This window comes from Sinohyriopsis cumingii, chromosome 12 (genome assembly GCF_028554795.1).
Source record: "Sinohyriopsis cumingii isolate HCF-2022 chromosome 12, ASM2855479v2, whole genome shotgun sequence".
Taxonomy (NCBI): domain Eukaryota; kingdom Metazoa; phylum Mollusca; class Bivalvia; order Unionida; family Unionidae; genus Sinohyriopsis; species Sinohyriopsis cumingii.
The window spans coordinates 107,406,278-107,428,863 of NC_142972.1; the positions used below are offsets into that span (position 1 = coordinate 107,406,278).

At 34.1% G+C, this 22,586-nt stretch overlaps 1 protein-coding gene and 1 pseudogene across 1 annotated transcript; one reads left to right on the forward strand and one right to left on the reverse strand.

Annotated features, from left to right (window-relative positions):
• The first annotated feature begins 6,208 nt into the window (after positions 1-6,208).
• Positions 6,209-7,481, forward strand: LOC149787208 (neuronal acetylcholine receptor subunit alpha-6-like; annotated as a pseudogene).
• Positions 7,482-15,866: 8,385 nt separating this feature from the next.
• LOC149787209 (uncharacterized) lies at positions 15,867-21,497 on the reverse strand. Its single transcript, XM_089976069.1, has 4 exons — positions 21,293-21,497; positions 20,312-20,572; positions 18,944-19,052; positions 15,867-18,539 (listed from the first exon to the last, which is right to left on the reverse strand). The coding sequence occupies exons 1-4, from the start codon at positions 21,471-21,473 to the stop codon at positions 18,116-18,118; spliced, it is 975 nt and encodes a 324-aa protein (XP_089832195.1). The 5' UTR covers positions 21,474-21,497; the 3' UTR covers positions 15,867-18,115.
• Positions 21,498-22,586: the final 1,089 nt, after the last annotated feature.

Here is a 22,586-nt window from a genome sequence, read left to right on the forward strand (position 1 = left end):
TATGGAGTTAACGATACCGTTTTCTATTCAGAGGCTTTAATATGTCATTCCATCTGGTTTACAAAGGAAATATGTAATGATATTTCAAACGAAGCAAGGGGATTTGAATTACGTATCCTCAGGAGAAACGAATTCCATACAGTAGGTGCTGATACAATGAATGTGCTTTTATAATGATAGGTGTTTTGACCACGGAATCTGGACATCTTTGTTAGTCGTCGATTGGAGATTACAATCAGTATTTTATGATCTTAGTTCAGTTCGGTTAGCGATATAATCTGGAGAAATATTGTATAAAGACTTATATGTCATGATTCCTTTAAAATAATGAATATGTGTATGTATGTGTAGCCATTGCAGACGTGACAACAAAACATTGGAAAGAGTCTACCCTTTTCTGGAGTCTATCAATTCTGGACTGGATGTGTTTTCCCATATGGTATTGCCGTAGTCAATTGTGGTAGTATATATTCCGAAAATTAAAGTTCCTGCGACTGGAGATGTAGAAATCTCCACAGCAATTTTAACAGTTATTCTTTTGACTACCAGTGCACATATGTGGTCGATTTGTGCATTCCAGATGAGACGCTGATCAATGTAGATACCAAGAAGTTTTTGAGTTCTGAAAATAGACACCTCTAAGCCATTTTGAGTTAAAAGTAAATCCATTTTAGTAGATAGGCGCTGCCTTGTTCCGATTCTCATACATTTTGATTTATGAAACATTAATATGCATTTTGTTTGACACCATAATGATATATAGGTGAGATATATTTGAAGATTGTTTTCAATGGAGTCAAATGATTTTCCAGATGAATGCATTGTAGAGTTGCAAGAGAAAAGATCTATGTTAGAGTGCGCTGGATATAAGGCTAAGTCATTAATAAACAGTACAAAAAATGAAGAGGCCATAATATAGATCCTTGAGGAACACCACTTAAGATCTGGCTTAGCGAGGAAGTATATTTACTCGTGCAAACAATATGATATCTGTTAGGGGGAACGACGTGAACCAAGCCACACTGTGTGAAGAAACCTTGTAAGCGGAATATATTTAATGAACACCGACTGTTTAACCTAATCGAATTCTATTTTTAAATCAATGAAGAATGCGCCAGTACATTCGCCTTATTCGATTACTAGTAATCACTGGTTTATACGTCTTGTCAATGTAGTTTGACATGAAATGTTCTATCAAAAATCTGATTGTAACTTATGGAGGAGTTGGTACACGTACAAAGATACATGAAAATATTCTTCAAATGTTTTACAGTTAATTTTTTTTTTGTCAACAACTCTGATATTGATAAAGCCGACATTATCAGAGATTTTGTGTCATTTCCATCTAGACCAGCTGATTAGCTTGTGGCAATGTTATTCAGAATATCAAACGTGTCAATTGGTGTTATCAAGGGAATATTAAAACTAAAATGATTTTCTACGCTTTCGTTCACAAATTTAGTTAGTTTGTCTATATTTGGCTCTGTAACATCAGACAGAGAAAGTTTAGTATACAACGTTAAGTGTTCAGCACTAAGTGCAACAATTCCATCAAATGCAAAACTCCTTTAATATGACAAACGAATATTCTCGTGTATGCCAATATCAAATGAGAAAAAAAAAGATTTGTAACATAAACAACTCGTGGTTTATACAAATGTGAAATAATTTGGTTTGAAATATGAAAAAAACACGCGACAAATATAAATGAAATTATTTTGTCCAAATTCAATTTTTCCGTACAATGTTTCCAGAACATGTGAAACGAATTTGGCTACACATATAGCATCATCTTCAATTAACATGTTGGTGCAATTTATGTAAACACTTAGTATAAAATAAATATACTGTATATGCAGGAATATAAAAGGTTGGCCACAACTGTACACAAATTGCTTGACAACATAATTCTATAAATGCGAAAAGCAACGCTTCAACTACATCGGTAGATTGGCTTCCAAGTTATTTTTCTTTAATCGATATAATTTTAATAAATATATTTCTTCTTTTATTTAACAAATCTGCTTATTTAATAATGGCTTAAAATGCTACCCAAAATGAATGGAAAGTCAAAAATCGCTATCTTTTACTAAGTCAAACTGTAATAAACAGGAGGAAAAAAGTTAGCAGGTAAACAAATCTGAACGAATTTTAATTAACAAATGTTTTAGGAAACGCAACTAAAAAAAATAAAGACAGCTCATGTATGGGACGTATTTATTTCTGGTTTCAAACAACATTATGTATCATTTGTAACAGCCTAATAATACATATGCGATAAAGGTTTTTACATTCGTAGTCGAGTGAACATATTTTATCTAGGTCTTTCCTTGTAATCGGGAATCTTCTGAGGATAATTTAAATTTATACGAATTAATTTTGACATCTTTAGCATTGTTTTCTTTCTTAAACAATATGGTAGTTTCATTTGCACAGTTGAAAACAAAATGTTGTAAATGTGCCAAACACCTTGTATTCAGACATATAACTGATATTTCTTGGAGCCTTTTTGCATATATTGTATTGATAAATTGTTTAACATAAAATATACAGTACCCTTTTCAAATACTTTATGCGGTGATTTGGTTGCTCAATAAATATGTACATATTAGTTATATAATAATGAGTAATTGCAAAGTGATTTAAACACAGGCCCTGTTTAAATTCGAAATAATGGTAATGGACCGAATACGAATACAAATATTTACAAATGTGTATGCATTATCTGAAATTAATTTTTAAAAATATAACCCAATTCCATCAGCTCCCTCAGATTTTGGACCCTGTGATGACGAATGTTCTAAGGCGCCCGGCTAAACAAATCACTGACATCTCACCATTGTACGAGTGAGTTCGAGTCTCGAACTCTGCCAGCGTTTGTATATGAGAAAGCTAACTGGCATTTTTCAGAGGGTCTGTGGTTCGTCTCGAAGTTTTCGCTGTTTCACTTCCCACCAAATATACTGACCGCCTCGTATAGCCTATTATGTGTATACAAAACTGTATTTTATGCAGTAGTTTAAATTATATCAATATGTATTTTCTGAAGTTTTCACGTACCTTTAGCAACTTTAGTCATATCGCTACGATGTTTGCAGTACTTCAGTTTATAGTGATGTCTAGCACTGAGGCATCAGGCCGAAGACACGTAGCATCATGTCCCACCAAGTATCATGACACAAGGTTAACCAGTCACGCGAGGCAGCTGCAAGTACCATTTTATAAGTCTTTGGCATGATACGGTCGTGGTCGAACATGTGATCTCCTGCATCCAAGGTGGACACTCTAACCACTTTGGCCACCCGAGTTGTCATATCAATGTAGAAATTACGTGCACAGTTTCATTTACATTTTGTGCTTTCGCAGAAAGAAGTGTAAGAATCCAATTTAAAATTTAATAATTATGGCAAATTTTAAAGTTGAATGTGAAAGTAGTGAGTCTATCATTGAGCAGGTGCATGCGTACCGTCCACTCCATTTAATATTCACTACAGCGGACACTGAGAATTAGTTATAATATTCGAAACTGTATTATAGTATGCATACATACATGAAGGCAGGCACGCACGCACACACGCACGCACGCACACACAAACACATACATACATACATACATACATACATACACATTATAATATCTATATAGGGTAATATTTCTGTGCTATGAGAACTCTTTTTGCAAACGAAATAAAACATGTTTATCAAAAAAATGAACCACGTTAAGTTATATTTTTATACAGAGGAAATAGGTGAATAATTGCTATACGTTGCTCGAAATCTCAATGTTTTGGATCTATTATTTTCATCGGAGCAAAACCGTGTAAAGGATCCACAGTTATTTGGGTTGAAATGCATTGTTTAGACAGCCAATGCTGATAGAATACAATGCTCATTCAGACATATCGACAACCAATGCTGACATTATATAATGCTCATTCAAACATCTCGACAACCAATGCTGACAGAATATAATGCTCATTCAAACATATCGACAACCAATGCTGACAGTATATAATGCTCATTCAAACATCTCGACAACCAATGCTGACAGTACATAATGCTCATTCAAACATGTCGATTCATGAGAGAAGCTTTGTCTCCGATAGTGGTTGGTCAATATTAAAGATTTTGAATGATATTCTGTTCGATATGACAGTGGTAAAAAAAAATTCGTAATTAAGAGAGATTAATCTTAAAGTTGATCGAAATGAACAGATTTATTTTCATATAATCATAAAGGAGTTGAGAAAGGGAATTCCGAATGTATCTGTAATTATCGGAAATTTGTATCACCCTTGTTCTTATCAAATGGAGCGCACCTATCAAGAATAGAGTTTTTGTGCTTAAACGGGTATGTTTTTAAAAATATTGTAATAAAGAAAGTATGTATTGGTTAGTTAAAAGCAGTTAATGTCAATATTTGAAATAAGAAGGATATATATATATATATATATATATATATATATATATGTGTGTGTGTGTGTGTGTGTGTGTGTGTGTGTGTGTGTGTTGCATTCTTTCCCTCTAAATTAGAAAGAGAAGATGGTTGTCACTGAACTTTGAACTTGAGTTTCTGTTATAAAATGCTTGGAAAGCGACCATTTAAGTTCCGTTTCATTCACGGCACATTTAGATTTATTCTCTTCGATTAAAAAGAAATAATCTGTACATTTCAATGTAAAGCCAAATAATACTTTAAGCTGATATTTCCGGACGTATTAAAAGTGATACTTGTCAGACTCATCGAACAATATGTCAAGAGTAGTATAAAAAAATATGTCTGACAGAATGCAGTATAGGAGGAGGTAATTATCCTCTTCCTTTTTACATCATGAAGATTTGAGATGGCCTATTTATATATATTGTTATCTATGAATACGCAACCTAAAATATTTTCTATTCCATTTTCTTTTCATGCAGCAGTTCCTTACCATAAATATGTTTGAAATTTACATGATTTTTCTCTTGATGTTATTTTATAACACAACCTTCCTTATTGTGGACAAGTTGTTGAGTTTTCAAAATAATTATAAAGCTAATCGGACAGAAAGCGTTTTGGAATCGGAAAAAGAAAAAATATGGTCAGTTTGAACTATAACGTCTTTTTACAGTTAATATACTCACGGATAAAAATGTTTGTAATACCATATAAATAATATAAATAAGGAGTTTATTAAACGACCGTACTGTACTTGTAAATCAACATCCAAGTGGAAATATCCTTGTGTACATGAGCTTGCTCGATTGGTGATTATTTGTTATCACAGTGTATTAATGCATTTTAAATACGTCCCGACAACAGACTTAATATTTTGGAATTTTTGTCCAACAGTGTAGATTTTACAATATTATGTTCTAATTATTTACCTTTATATACCTACTGTTTGTTATATGATATTTAGTTCTTTCTTTGTACATGGGAAACTTAATCGACCAATGTTAGCTATTTGTAGTATCTTGGCAACTAATTGTTCAAAAGGTGCGAGGAGATGGCCATTAATATTTAATGAAGCATGGTGCCATATACTACATTAATCAAACGATCCAATAAAACCTTAAACATTGTAAAGAATAATCTTCAAATGATCCAGACAGAATATAATGTTCAATTCAAAGTGCACTAATGTAAACATATAGGTTGTTTGCGCATTCAATAAACTTCTTTGGGAAGGTATTGACTTGACAGTGGATGAATGTTTTCTCTTGAATTGATTGAAAATATTTCAGCTTCAAGATATCATGTCCCTCCCAGTATCGATGTAACAAAGGTAACTGCTGTCGTTAGTTTAATAGAGATTTTGAAGGAATACTTACATAGAAAATTCTAACCTTTGGATTCCATTCGGAAAAACATATCTTTTCCACTGAAACCAATTCTCTAATGTAGGAATTTGCACAACAGGTTGAAAGGCGTGCAGAGAAACACAGAAACTCATTCTGAGAAACACATAAAGGCGTACAGAGAAATAAAGGAAGGAGAACAGAGAAACACAAGGCTTGCAGTAATATATAGAACAGTCTGAATCTTTACTACAGATAATGCTGCATTGAGGATTAATGGGATAACCTCTACTTTCATGGTCATGTTATTATATATTTTAACTTCCCAGCAGTCTGTATCGTTAAAGGCAAAAATTTTGAAGCCCATAATTTCATACCAACTCTTTCTTGGGAAACGCATTAATATTATACAGCAAGTTCAATGAAAATGTCGCAAAGACTGGTACTGCTGTCTTGGTTTGCTTTCGTACTGCTGTTCTATACAACATTTGCCCAAACCTTGCAAAGTATGAAGACCCTGATGACAAATTTGGCTTCCAGTTATAACAAAAATATCAGACCAGTGAAAGACCAGGCTACACCTGTTTCCGCATATGTAGATTTCATGCTGTTATCAATGCAAGACTTCGATGAAGTGGAAGAACAATTATCCATCGTGGCGGGTATGGGCATAACGTGGAATGACGCAAACATGGTTTGGGACCCTTCGTCATTTGACAATATTACCAAAGTGTTTTTCTCTTATACGGACGTCTGGGTACCTGATGTTGTTTCATCAAACCCTTACGATGCAATATCAACTTTCGGTGAAGATTGGCAAAGAATAGCTTACACGTATGATGGCACCGCAGTGTGGCCTACTGGTAACGTGATGCATACCAAATGTTCCGTGGATGTTCGCTTCTATCCTTTCGACTCTCAGACGTGTACAATATCTCTGTATCCCTGGGGATACGGCTACACAGAGGTCATGCTGCATACGGTTTCAGATCGAATTCAAACAGATCAATACAGTGACGGTGGATCGTGGGAATTAGTAAGTACGTCAACGAAATCATTCGTTAACGTCGTTTGGTCGTCGGTTGAATTCACTTTGACGTTTAAGAGGAAACCGAATTACGTCATAGTAAACGTAATTCTTCCAATTATATTTCTTGGTTTACTGAATGTTCTCGTTTTTGTACTTCCGCCAGAGTCAGGTGAAATGAGTTTCGTATGCAATCACTGTTCTACTGGCCGTCAGCGTATTCATGACTATCATTGGTGATAATCTACCCAAAACATCAGAACCGATGGCTTTTATGTCCTATTTTCTTGTTTTAGATCTCGCTTTCAGTGCACTCGTCACCTTGGTAACGGTTTTGAATCTGAAAATATATCATAACCAGGACAGTTCAAACAACAAGGTCCCAAAAATTTTAAGAAGTATTGCCAAGTTGCTGAAATGCTGCCATTCCAAAGTGAACCCAATTGACATGGAAGCAATATATAATGAAAATGAGAAAACTAAAAATTCAAAGAAAATGTTAATACAATGTCAGGTTTTACCCGATGAAAATTCAGTGGTTTGTTGTGAAGAAAACATTACATGGAAGCATGCTAGTGAAGCTGTGGATAAATTGTCTTTCCTTACTTTTATGTTTTTGAAGGTTGTTAATATAGTTTGGTTCATCATTGCTACGGTTTCTAACCTAGCATAGTTATGGACAATATGAAGAGGAAATTCGAATGTTAATGTCAAGCAGATAATCAGGAAAACCACAGAAGAGTCATTCATCTTGAGAATTGATTTGTGTTGAATGATCTAAGAAACGAAAAGACTCATTTGACCCAGTTGGCAGGATTCACTGATGTTTTTATGATTTTCAAATAGTGAGCACCAAATGGTTGTTTAACGTTAAATTAAAATTAGCATGTTGAAAATGTATGGCCCATAAGGTGACAAGATGTCTTCTGGCTTGATCTGAACTATGTTCATAGCATTAAGGAGAGATTCTTTAATGTTTTATCGCATTTCATTCGCGAGATTACTAGAATTATAGCTCACATGCTCTTACATTCCCCTTTCTGGGATACAATTAGAGATATCTTTAACGACATTGTTATATTCTTACATGCATTACAATATAATGTAATATCCCTTGATTGTGGAAATTTACAACTTTATTTTTTCCTTACGGAGGCTCACCATGCGCAGTCGACTCAAAACATGTTCGTTGGTGGCCATATTCACAAGCTCAAATTCTTTATTTATACTATATAGACATAGTTTTCTCGCTGGAGATACTTAGTATAAATGCTTTTAGTTGTATCATATTATCACTCAAGTATTGGTAAACGTTCCAGTTTCCATGGAAATCAGTCACGAGGAATTTCGTCTTTCTTTAGCAGCTGAGCATTTAAAAGTCAGAGGTCACCAGGATTATGGAATGGAAAAGCAGTATTTAACGCGCGACCAGCTGATAGCATTAGCGTCGCGTTCCTTGTAGTCAGAGTCATTGTTAATCGTAATAATCTTCAATTCTGGTGTATGGCGGAGTAAATTTAGAAAAGGTAATAACAAAACAAATTGTTTGGAAAACAATCGCTTTAAGTAGGTAATATCTGGGCAAGGAAGATTTAAGATTTCCGCAACCTTTGCTAGTTGTTAGTTTCATCAGACTTCTGCGATTTAACACAAATGAAAATGTAATCGGTCCAGAAGTAGCAGACGATATGTGCGTGCAGTTTATTGTACATGTTATGACCTCTCCTCCACCCACCTTCCCGGTTTCGTTTTTCATCGCTAATATAATGTATTGTTAGAATGTAAGTAACTTTAAAGATTTTAATGAGATATGTCAAATTCTTTTTATTGAAATTTGTAAGATAATATAAATTATAGTGCATGTATAAATGTCCAGTCGATATATTTCTTTAATATTTTGATCAATTTTAGTGAATTTAGCATTGGTCATATTTTGGAAGTGTTATTATCAGGTTGAGAACATTAAAGTGAAAGATATAACAAGTGTTTGGATTTACGATTCCTTCAATGGATTATTCGGAGCACTATAATACATTATGGAGCACAGACGAGTTAGCATGTATTAACATTAAGTAGGACTTTTTATAGAGAACTGTCAATACATTTATTATCACATTTTATCGTACTCGTTATGAAATTTTGTTTTTTTTTTAATACCCATTCTAGCAGTCAAAAATAAGATTTTGGATTTACGATTCACTCACAATATTATTCAGAGCATTATATTACATTATGGAGCACAAATGAGCTACTATGTATTAATGTAAAGGAGCACAAATGAGCTACTATATATAAAGGTAATGGAGCACAAATGAGCTACTATGTACTAAGGTAAAGGAGCACAAATGAGCTACTATGTACTAAGGTAAAGGAGCACAAATGAGCTACTATATATAAAGGTAATGGAGCACAAATGAACTACTATGTACTAAGGTAAAGGAGCACAAATGAGCTACTATGTACTAAGGTAAAGGAGCACAAATGAGCTACTATGTATTAATGTAAAGGAGCACAAATGAGCTACTATATATAAAGGTAATGGAGCACAAATGATCTATTATGTACTAAGGTAAAGGGGCACAAATGAGCTACTATGTACTAAGGTAAAGGAGCACAAATGAGCTACTATGTATTAATGTAAAGTAAGATTTCGATGACAGATAAATGTAAATGAATATTTTATTCAATTTGTCTTGCTGGTCACAAAATGTTGTTTTTCTTAATAAACATTCTAGCAGCCTGATCGTTGTCTGTGTTTTATTTAAGAACTATTCATGTTTAAAAATGTTTAGTCAGGTGAAACACCGTTGTCACAATGATGTTGTAAGTGGCCTCGTGGACCTATTTGTTTCCATTCGGTTCATGTCTTCTTCTCTCGATCCGATTTCTCCTTTGTTCTCTTTACCTCAGCCATTTTGTTGTATGTTTCCAGGGATCGCAATTGAATACTATGCAGAATTACAGGAAAGGAAGGGATTTGCAGGGTTCATCCTTATTGTCCATAATCTTCTCTAGTCTCCCTGTCGTTCATTTTTCATCTCCCCCACCTTGCTTCTTGATTCTCACTATCATCCAGTGTTTGTGAGGGAGATCTCTTATTCTGGAATGAGCAAATACAACGCACTAGTTCCTGCGGCTATGCTCCGTCTGAGTCATCACCCGATACCTTCTTTCTATCACTCTGTGAATCACAATAATAAACCTCTCTCTCTCTCTCTCTCTCTCTCTCTCTCTCTCTCTCTCTCTCGCATGTGTTGTTCCAAAATTGGCTCAATAGCCGGGTTCTTGTGAGAAACACCAATCTTACTGATTCTAACCGGACTTTAATTCCTTTTCCTCCTCTTTGTCAAACATTATTTCTTTTTTTCTGAGTAGTGGTAGCGAAGTTGCCGTGGTGACCACACATGTAAAATTCGCAACAGCAAACAAGTTTTCTCAAGAGGATTTCATTTGTAAAGTAGGTTGTCAAGACGTTGCAACTGCAATATTATGAGCGATTTTGTGACCTACCAAAACAGGAAAGAAAAAAACGTGACTACAAACTCTATATGTCCTGAGAACGTATCATATCTTCGATGTAACCCAAAATTAATATTCCAGTACATAATCCAGAATTACAAGCATCCCAGTGTTATCAATAACAATCAATCTTAAGACTTGAAAGTAAGCCTGACCTTCCTAGGAAGTGTTAAATAACTGCATTGAGATGACGTTACATTGTAGAGTCAGCTGCACTTTGCTCAGAAATGGACACTACAAACCTAATATTCCCATTGTGCATGGGCAGCGTTGCCACATGAATGTATTCTCCTGTCGTACAAGGCCAAAGTTGTCACATACATATATTCTCCCATCGTGCGTGGGCAATGTTGCAACGTTTGCAAAAATGTCACGATTAGCACGCAATGAAACATATCCCTAATCATGGCGCTAGCAACAGCCAAACTTGCCAGTAGGGATCAATTTTTACAAAGACGTTTCTTAATATTTTTGTATGTGGCTATTTACATAACTGCATTGCAGATGGTTGCCTTGAGGTCTCTGACTTCAGTGCAAGTGTCATGCAATGTCCATGTATTAAGAGCTAAACTTCTTTCTCATAATGACAGTAATGATTTGATTTTCCCAGAATGCATAGGGAGAATGCATTTTATGGGCACAAAGCGAAAACAAACGAACACAAACCAAACCTTTTAACGAAATGTGGAAACCTGATATTGCCTACCTCGCTGGTCGTAATCATCTTGTTCAGTCGGTAAGTCGTTTTATTAAAAGCCACATCATTGGCTATTTAAATTTTAATGTTTATTTGTCTCCTGAAATTGTTGGTGTCTGTCTGCTAATGTTGCATGAGTTCCAGACAAAATAAATAGAAGCCAGTTCTGGAATGCAATATTCAATATCACATCCTTTTTCTACACAATAGACAGCCAAAAATGTTATGACTCCGTAACGAAAACTACCTACAAATTAGCCAAGTAAAACTATTTTTACTCTTAAATTTTACCAGATATATTCGATAGCATATATGATAACTATTATGTATGTAAGATATATACCTGGATTGGAAGCAAACATAACAGCTTGTAATACAAAATAAGAAATGTTTTATTTGAATTGATTATGTGTCACACGTGATACCCATGCAAATATGGTCATGTGTGTTTTGAATAAATATATAAATTACGTGTGAGTGGTAACACATTGGATATAAGTTACACAGAGATCGCGTTTCTTTTACAAATTTCATGAATATTACTTAAATTGTTTGGTACCTTGTATACGTTTGACATGTATGGGGTTACATATAGCACATTTTTATGTTACATGTACGAAGTTGGTTGAGTAAGTGTTTATGTTATGCTAAGTGGGATGAATTACAAAATTCACACGTTAAGAAATCAATCATCAGTATTAACGTTGCCTTTTACTCTTAAGCTAATTAATTTGACGTTTAAAGACGGAATGGACAGTATGTCCGTTAGCATGCAGCATCTCAAATGACCAGTCCGTCATACTTTTAATGATTGTCGAGATCTGTACCGCGTTTATTGCGATTTGGTTCTTTGGTGTGTTCAATGTTCGGAAAATACAACACATGGTGCTACTGGCAAGCTGAGGATATGTTTTAAGTTGATGATATGTTTAAGTTGATTATATGTTTTAAGTTGAAAATATGCTTTAAGTGGATGTTATGTTTACTTACTCGTTTAAATGTTACTAATGAAAAATAGTACAGTAATTAAAAATTAGTATTTGAGCATTGAATGACACGGCTCGCAACATGCAAGGACAGAATAACTAACGCGATGAAAAAGGTTGGTTTCAAATGGCACTGACTTGTAACTAAAGACGTAAAGGAACTATGCGTGTTGTAACAACTATCCACTGTACGCTTTTGTTGAAACAGTTCCGAAATATTATATGCAATAAATAGCTCGTTTTGAATAAATGAACATAAAATAGGCTTATTTCAAGTCGTTCTCTGTATATATTAACATGAATTGACATTTGGTTTTAACCGATTTCAGCTGTTTTATATATTTAGAAAATAGACCTCAGTGTCAGGAAACCATATAGGTACTAATCACTGATCAAAAACGATTTCTGTTCTGTATTCTTTGGAATGTAATACAGAACACTATAAAAGATTCGGACTGTTAAACTACAATAAGTTACATTTGCAAAAAGCAACACATTCTAAACCTTGTGATCCAGTAATGGCTCCTTCATAAATATTATTTAGTCAAATGTTAAAATTTTGTATATGGTTGCCAATAAACAACAACTACATGTCGTCCTCACTTTCATTCGTTTGTCTATTTGACAAAACCGACCCAGGGGGGAAACCATGAAGGCAAATCTGACGTCACTTTCTGACTGAAGGATCCAATACAACAGATAATATTCCCTGACTAAATTACATTAACATAAACGATTAGAAATTAAATATAATATAGAGAACATTCTGATTTATAACCTGTTTAAATGTCGTTTTGCTTTGTATATCGAAAAGGTTAAAATATATCGAAAAGGTTAAGATTTTATCCATGAACAATTTCTACGAGACATTTAAAATCACATAAAATGTCAATGGCGGAGGGTAAACCAACGATGGTTCGGGGATTCATCTGATGATTCGGAACTAACTGATACTGTATATCTCACAAACAAGCTAATTGACATATTCAAGTTTCTATACTGAAAGTCATAAAATCAATTAAATACTCAATAAATATATCTTATTTATGAAGACAAAGACATAATCTTTTTTAAAACCTTTGAAAAGACGGTTCATCTTTCTAAATATAAAAAGATTTGTAAATATCAATTTGCCTTTATATTTGTCTTTAGAAAAATTATTTGCATGACTTTATAGACTTTTTGTTCATGCCCATCCAATAAAATGTAAGCATCCGCTTGTGAAAGCAATGGAATTGTGTTGGTAACAACATTATGTAACACAGGAACAAAACGTTCCTATTTGTAAAGTTAAAGAAGAAATAACAAAGCTAAATGTTATAAAATCATGTAATAACAGACCAAAACTTGTGTAGACAATATTGTTTGGATCGTCATCACTCACTTAGTGTAGTTATCCTATGCATTATGTTTCTCTTAATATCATTCTATTATGAACGTTGCTTGTGTTGGCCATAACTTAATGATATTGACCGTCTCTTATAAGATAAATTAAAATATATGTCCATACCTGTAGTTATTTGTTATGTGGAAAGCAATATCTATGCCCTTATTCATGCTCAAAAGAGGGTATAATCACATAAGAAATGTACGTGCATAGACGTCACGCACTCTTCTTTGGAAAGTGGAGCAATAGTGATAAAGGTAAGCTAGCCATCCATATAATCAGTGGTGAGAGAAAAATATTCTTTACATTATCGATATACACCTAGAAATTAGAGTAACGCAAACAACATATTGACATGCAGCCAAAATGAAATTCGCCCTTGAGCGCAGTATCCTGGCTTTAAGTTCTGAACGATCCTTTATTATGAAAGATGGTAATTTTCACAAAAAATGGTAAAACGTTATGTTCTTGTTCAAAAATTTTAAGTAACGGTAAACTAGAATATAGAGTTACTGGCCCCTTATCAAAAGACTTATTTCTACCGCTAAGCTAATTACTTAGTGAAGTGAGTTGAAATCTGATAGAAATAATATCTCATCAATCGGAAATTAAATGTATAGGTAAAATCTAATTTTAGTAATAATGACCTTGATCATGAACCTGAATTTACTTTCGAAAGATAATAATTATTTCAAATTTAAGTCATATTTGGTAACATAATGTTCCTAGATAAATAAAATAAGCGCTAATCTTACCGATATAATTCACCTTTTTATTCACAGGCAACCCATAGCTATCAATAGCCTGCTTGCATGAAAACATGGCACGTTCCAACAGCATTTAGTGTATTCGACCTTTAAAAAAGCAGTGCTTTGTACGTAGCATTAGATTATATTATAGTTTACTTTCCGTGCAACAGTATTTTTAAGCACAGCTCTTGTTATTACAGTGGAACTTACTTTGATAACTGCACAAAACTGAAGAAAGTTACTGCTGAAATTAGCTATAGCTTTAAAGAACTGCTGAAAATATTTATTATCATATCAGATAAATGGTGATGTTCATTTTTCATTTACAAAAATCTGATATGATTCTAATAGCCTCTAGTCTCCTTTCAAGCTAGTGTATCACTATTTGGTGCTATTTCATATATCATAGTTGTTACCAATATATGGTCTTAAACTATGTGAAAATAGAAGTCAAACCAAAATGCTTAGTAATATTCAACAAATGTATTTTCCTACAGTACAACGTGAAAATTCTACAGACACTTGCAGCAATTTGAATTAACTTCCAAAATAACCCTTAATGTTCTATCACAAGTCATTCAGTATAGAATTCTAGCACTCTGCAATGTCCTGGTGTAGAAAGAGTAAATAATGTCGTGATATACGAAGAGTTTTGTATATCATAATATGCCAGATTGTTATAATCCAGAATGGCTTGGAAAGGGTTCTCAATAATACAAAAGTATTGTTTTAGTCCACAGAGTCAATGAACACTTTTTGATTCCAATGTATAAATTAAATAAATAATTTCTCTCAAGTTAAAACCGAACACAACTATAAACTCTGACCACATATTACCAAACACTGATATTCAAGCAAGAACGAATAATTGTTTACCAACTACTATGTATTCTTAATTCTACCTGAGTTGCTAGAGTATTTGGGGAAAATATAGCAATCCTAATGAAGAATTAATGGACCTATTTGTATTGCAAATATAACTGACCTTGATCTTTTTCTACATAAATACCTTGTTTGTGTATGAGGTTCATGACATAAATCAAGTAGGCATTAATTCAACAACCCTTAATCATGGACAAAAATTAAGCACACAATCTAGAAACACAAAACATAGCTGACTGGTATAACTCTGCAACGTTCTGTTTCATACATTATAGTTGACTCCAAGCAAATTGTGTTAAACTTAACGCCGGATAAACGGAAACGTATTTACATAACATCGACATTTTCCACGGTAAATGAATATCTGTCTCTAACTCTCCCTCTCCAATTTAACAAATAAATGAAGGTTTTGAGGACAAGTTAACTAGTTTTATATATATATATATATATATATATATATATATATATATATATATATATATATATATATATATATATATATATATAGGTAGGTAGGTGTTTTATTGCAAATATAAATGTTGACTCGGTGGACTAAAAAACTTGCCTATGTTTTGTACTTGCCTTTGAAAAAGACTCATTAAACTCCTCAAGAGTCGAAAGCGGTCATGCTAGTTAGATAATATATACTAGAGAGAGAGTATGTAAACATTTATTATTATTATTATTATTATTATTATTGCTTTATTGTTATTATAGCTTTATTGTTATTATTATTAATATTATTATTATTATTATTATTACGTTGTTTATACAAGTATTTCTTTGGCTAACAGCAGGGCATGGGTGGATTGCTGGGGGAGGGAATATGATGAGTGTATTGTAAGAGACTTTAATAGTTGCTGACGACATACAGATATAAAACAAATACATTGTTGGCCGTACAACTAAGATATGTAAAAGTATTAGATGGCTATAATACGGAAACATAATGTAATGAAAACTAAACCTGTCTTTTATCAGTGTGGCACATTTAATTGTTGTCTACATTGTACAGTTTGATGGCACAAATGAAATACAAATCGTAATAAGACAAGGAACTGTTTGCATACAGGTTGTGATAAGGGAGAAAATTGACAACCATAAACGAACGAAAGATTATTTTTGTTGAAATATTCTGTGTATGAATACTAATTGGATATAAATACCGGCATACATAAGTTTGAACTAAGTAAACGTCTTCTGGAACCGTCTATTGATTTAGGTGATAATTGAAGTCCTCGTTTTAAACTAAATGTGTACATGATCGATACAGCATGACATTCTTGTCCGTGTCTCGACAAACCGTGTCTACTCAACCAGAGAAATTAAATAACACATTAAGTGGAATAACACTCCCGACTAGAATATTTTGAGTAAAACTTATTAACAGTCATATAAACCGATTATGCTACCGATTTGTGAACAAGTCTCTCGATCGATCTAAATCTAACCAATTATTAAAGTCTTTTCTAGCTGCATTTCCATTATATAAAAAAGTGAACTTTTCAATATTTGTTTCTATATTGGGTCTGGGATTCAAACACGACCAAGCTTTTACCATACGGAAAATACTGCAGTGTTTTAATTTCGCAACTTTCTCAAACGACCCAAATTCGCAAAAATTTCACTACGCGGAAATTGAGAAAGAAACGTCTCAGTCTAATGCTTGCCGAAATTGCGAAAATGTATGAAATATCGTAAGCTTGCTAGAAATGAACAGCGTAAAAATCCAAAGATATTCTCTCTCTCTCTCTCTCTCTCTCTCTCTCTGATAAGAACGAAACTGTTCGATTTTCCCCACATTCATGTTCTGTTGTCATTATTTTCTCAACAGTATATTATTTATCTCTTATTCTAATGATGAGGTGGTTCGTTTTGCTTAGAATTGCCACATTTGCTCCGTATACACATCGAAAACAAGTTTTAACATGGAAAAGGGGTTTGGTCGAACCCCACCGCCCCTAATATTTCCATGTCTTATCTTAGGTTAACCACATTACATATCCACTGAGTGCACGGTACTACACTCCATATACATTGACACATTGGGTAGAAACTTATGCAATTATGGTCAACGTTTAAAAGTGTGACTTGCTACAATGCGCAAATAAAAAGATTAATGAGCAAACACATTCAATGTTCATTATTAAGGTTGACTTTAAAGCTTGCCAACACCTGCTCATTGCCTTATACAGCCATGCGCAAAAAGTAGACACAATACCAATATACATAACATTATATTATTGAAGCTTAATGTAAATATCAAAGAGTATGATGCTAATATGGTTTGTTCAGTTGATACTTGCTTTTTCATCTGACGGGATGACGCTAAAATAGTCTGAAACCCGTCATTACTCCACAATATTACAATAGTGTTTTTCCACTTATAAAGACATATAGGTATAGCTTATTCAAATTCTTATACTGCAAGTTCAACGTGACATAATGTGATTCATCCCATATTTTCAGTAGATATTAGCGTATATCCTTTCAATTCTCGGATTCGTACAATATCTCCGTCTCCTCCCCCACCCCCGGGGTTACAGCTGCACAGAGGTTATGATGAATAAAGTTTCAGACCAAATTCACCAATATTTATAACATTTATACAGTGACGGTGGAAAGTGAAAATTAGTACATCAACGAAATCATTCATCAACATCGTGAGGTCGTCGGTGGTGTTGTCTGACATGAAAGAGGCAGCACTCTTACGTCATAAACATTTTTCTTCCGAATATATTTATTACTGTTCTGAATGTAACGTGTATGATGGATCCCGAATCAGGCTAGTGAACCAATTTGTCTGATGTCTCAATCTTTTGTTTTAGTTCTAAACGTCCTCGTCACTATGGTAACGATTATAAATCGAGATAATATCATACACACGACAATCCAAGGAAGAAAATCTCCAAACTGTTAGGACATCCTTCGTTATGCGAACATTCCAGAAACTTGCTCGTTACAGATTTTGTTTCAAAGCAAATTTCTAATACAAATTGTACTATGTTTCACAGTTTCTGTCATTTGCATTGAATTGGAAAGACCACTAACATTTTATACAATGCTTTATTTATAGCTGGAATCAATTTATAGGAGTCTATAGTGGTACAAAGGGGAGTGAAGGCCTTCCCCTAACGTGTAATAACCATGTCCATCTGATTGCCAAGCAACCGCTTCCCCTTGTTGCTCATAAATATAGGGCAGTTTTATTGGCTGTGTCTGAAGAACGCTACCATAGTCGTTTGATCCGTTCATATCCCAATATAGAACCGAATCGCGTGTTTTAACCAGAATCTCGTCACCGCTTGGTGAAATATCGCCGCCTACTGGATCTGGATGGGAGGTGGAAATGGATAAATATGCACATGAGCTGACATGGACAGTCTTTCCTGAATCCCATGCAGAACATGGGATATGTGCAATCGACCCCTTACCACCAGCCACTTTAGAAATAACGTAGATTTCACCTCTGGGATCCACAATTAGAGTCTCACAGTCCTGTTCGTCCCATCTACAGAAAAATAATTAGCAAATATAATTTCAATATTCGTGTAAATAATTGAAGTCGACCTGGCTCGTGATTTAAGTTTTAAAAAATCCTTGATGACGTCTTCTAATCTCGAAATATTATTAAAGCTGGACTAACATACAAAGGGATTAAACGGTAGGTGTAACGGTACACAGGTAGTTGATAGGCTAGGTTCTTGAAAGGGTAGAGTTTAGGTAAGTAGTTTCACAAATAGTTCTTATACACAAATAGTTCTTATATACAAATAGTTTCAAGCGAAGTTTGCTAATCTAGGTAAAAGAAATGTATCCCGAAACCCTTTTACTATGAAATAATTGCAAGGGACGCAGCTCTTGTTGTGCAAATTAAATTTTTCAAGATTAAAGCAGACGGAATTAAATGCTCACGTAAAGTGAATCCTAGCGTCAATCGAGAGGCTTCCAGAATGAATTGAGTCCGGCTCCAGCACGCGATAAATGATGTTTTTGGCACCCTGCCCGGAATTCCCTGTATCGCCTGAATGAAAATAAATACACATTATATAGGCCACATACACATATATGCTACACAGATTTAATGTTGTAAATTTGGTTTGCGTCCTAGAAGTATTCTATTACGCTGTTTAAGTTTGGCTTGCGTCATAGAGGTATTCTATTACGCAGTTAGATAATTGGTGCACCTGCTTGTCTAATCACAACTCATGTACAAAAGCATACATTATCCTGTCGTCGTAGCTGCACCGGTCTGTATTAAGACACGGTTTTCCTATAATAATGAATTCAATTATCATTAGCCAGCAAAAATTATTCTATCTCATTTTTATTGTGGACTTATGCTGCATCATAAATAACTTTATTACGTGCACAAACATGTTCTATTTCCGAGGTAATACTGGGGATTTAAGGCATGGAGAACTTTTGCAGGAGGCGCCGAGGTCGATGTAATTTTGTTCATATGGGTCAATTGGTTATTGAAGATCGACCAATTTAGTAGAATAGATCAGGTGACCTCCCTGCATATGCAAGTTAGCCGTTAAAGAAGAAGACTAAAGAAGAGGATGTTGTAAAGTTCTTTACTTAGGAAGTTTTTGTTAAAACAAACTCCTCTTTCCATTACATCCTCAGATTTAGTTGTATTGCATGTACAACACGGTCGCAAGTTTTAATTCTGGTTCAGCATATCTACACACATATATATTGTTTGCTTATATATATTTCTAAAGTGACTGTACAAGATATATTGATTTAACAGGATTCTGTTGCTGCATGTTGTAGTTCTTCTTACAGGTATATTATGTCCTGTTTTTATATTTTATTCACATGTTTTGTTGAAATTGTTTAGTTCTCAATACATACATATATTTCCATGTTTGTCGAATTTCTTACATGTTGTCCACGTTTTCTGCTCCACCTGTGCATTATAGCAGACAAATAGAGCAGTCGTGTTATTTACATGTATTACAGGTTGAGTTCTTCAGGTAAGTTTAAATAATTCGTGCAAAATGGTATCTGTTATTGCTCTTTAGGCATTATAATAAATGTCCTTACATGGAAATGTGTTCTTGTCATTTCCACAAAACTAGCTCTATGATGAAGCTGAGCCATATTTCGTGGGGAAGATTTTTCCAGGTTTAAAACTGGCTACTAAAATAAGAAAATGTGATTAAGTTCACATTGTTTTCACTTAAAGATAAGCCACGAATGACAATACAGACTGTTTAAAACCTCGCGAATATAATATAGCAGTATACGGTCAGAAACCGTAAGCAAATGTACCTATATAGAGACAGGTTTTGGATCCATGGCACGCTCCTACTGCCACATCTTCCCAATCATTTGAATCCGCATGGGTAATCTCGAACGTAGCTCTGACATGCGCAGATGTAGCATCTATCGCATATATCCGGTTTCTTCCACCATGATCATTATGGGTGTAAAGAATATTTGGATGTTTCCTGCTCGCTGCTAGTCCGCATGCCTCCGTTATCTTATTACTGTCTACATTACCAATTGCTCTAGCATTGCCAAACATTGGGTCTGAAATATATATATATATATATGTGTGTGTGTGTGTGTGTGTGTGTGTGTGTGTGTGTGTGTGTGTGTCCTGTCGAAAGAAATGTTTTATAGTTTTACAAAAAATATGTAATAATTTTATTTGGCTTAAATGTTTCGCTAAACACAAATATGACGGAAGGTTAATCTGATTAAAATCGAGGTCTAATTTATATTAAGCAAATCTAACCAACACCAAAACAAGTCCGTGTTTTATCGACCTTCAGAATTACCGCTCCACTTCGCTTTAGTAGCCTGGCAGATGAAGGTTTATATTTCATGTTAGGGAATGTTAACGTAAGACAATGCATGTTACGAATATAGTTTTTCACCTTGAAATTTTGTGAAAACAACGGCTTATGTATTTAAATATGTATGGATGTCTATATATATATATATATATATATATATATATATATATATATATATATATATATATATATATATATATATATATGCATTTCTGTACCTATGTATGCTTGTATGTATATGTGCGTATGTATATGTTTGTTTGGATAGATGGATGTGTGCGTGCGTGCGTGCGTGCGTGCGTGTGTATGTATGCATGCATCCATGCATTTATGTATGTATGTATGTAGCTATGTATGCATCTATGTATGTATGTATGTATGTATGTATGTGCGTGCGTGCGTGCATGTATGTACTCATGTATGTATACACGCATGTAGTTTCAGTTCTTACTTGAATCAAGAATCAACCTAAGCCGCTGATTTGTCCCAAATGATATATTCACAACCGTTGACCACACTAGAATAACTACTACTGGCTTCATTACGTAGAACGTTGTCGGCGAAGTGTGTGAAATTTGGTGGATACTGGGCGTATACCGATTATTTATCTCCCCTTCTAAACTAGTGTCCATGAGTGACACGGACAACGACAGGTGTTATAATCCCGATGAATGCCTTATTTGTGTCATCTGCTGTTCACTATCCATCATCAGTTCAGTTTTCATTGAAATATTCTACAAGATTATCCTATGACTTCAAATTAATTACGCCTTCCCATGGTGTACTCGTACCATTGAACTTTTGGTTCCGTTCATAGTAGTATTTTCTTGTCTACAGTATCTGAAACATAGAGCCAGGTAGTTATCCAATACATCACTAAAAACCATAAATTGAGAGAAAAGAGTGACACCTCACAACGGTTTAAAAACAAATTCTCAAATGTAATGAAGTAATTGAATTTGTGATAAGTTTAGATTCATTTTTATATCAATTATTGGTCAATTATTTACGTTTTCAAAAATAAGGTCGTAGCTAGCACGTGGAACAATTAAAAAGAATGAAGATTAAATAAGTAATTGCCATACCTAAACCATTGTTTATGTTTCATTGAAATAAACCAAAAGAAATTGTTGAGATGCCCTACCCTACTTAGTCTTATCGGTGACATGGTTTGTTCTTGTACATGTATGCCTAAATACCATGCCAGTAAAATACTAAACATCTCATCCAGTTGCAAAAAAACAAGGAACATTTTTACCACAGAAGATCTGCCCCAACCCATTTCAGTTTACATTATATTTTGTATGTTGAAACAAGACAGTGAATCATTAAACGGCATCAAATCACAAACGATTCAATTTGTTTTTCCAATAATGCTTTATCAGGATACTCATTGTCAAGCTCACAACACACGAATGTATGCGTTTCTTGGAGTCTGTCTCAGTAATTGAAGATGACAGAAAAGAATCAAAACGTTAAGAACAACCTGTAATGTAGTTGATACTGACATCATACTTTTCAATGTTTCTTAACTTTGGCTCGAATTTAAATTTCTTCCCAACAAACGTTAAAATATACCGCCCCTGACTCCAGGGTTAATAGAAAACTATTATCATTGTTAGTCAAGGACTTAGCACAGCAGTATGATATTTCATTGGTCAGTTATTTTATCTTGTCAGACACGCACGACAACTTACTAGACGTGGTTTTACGCGACCTATTTAAGTGCGTTTTCAAACAAATCA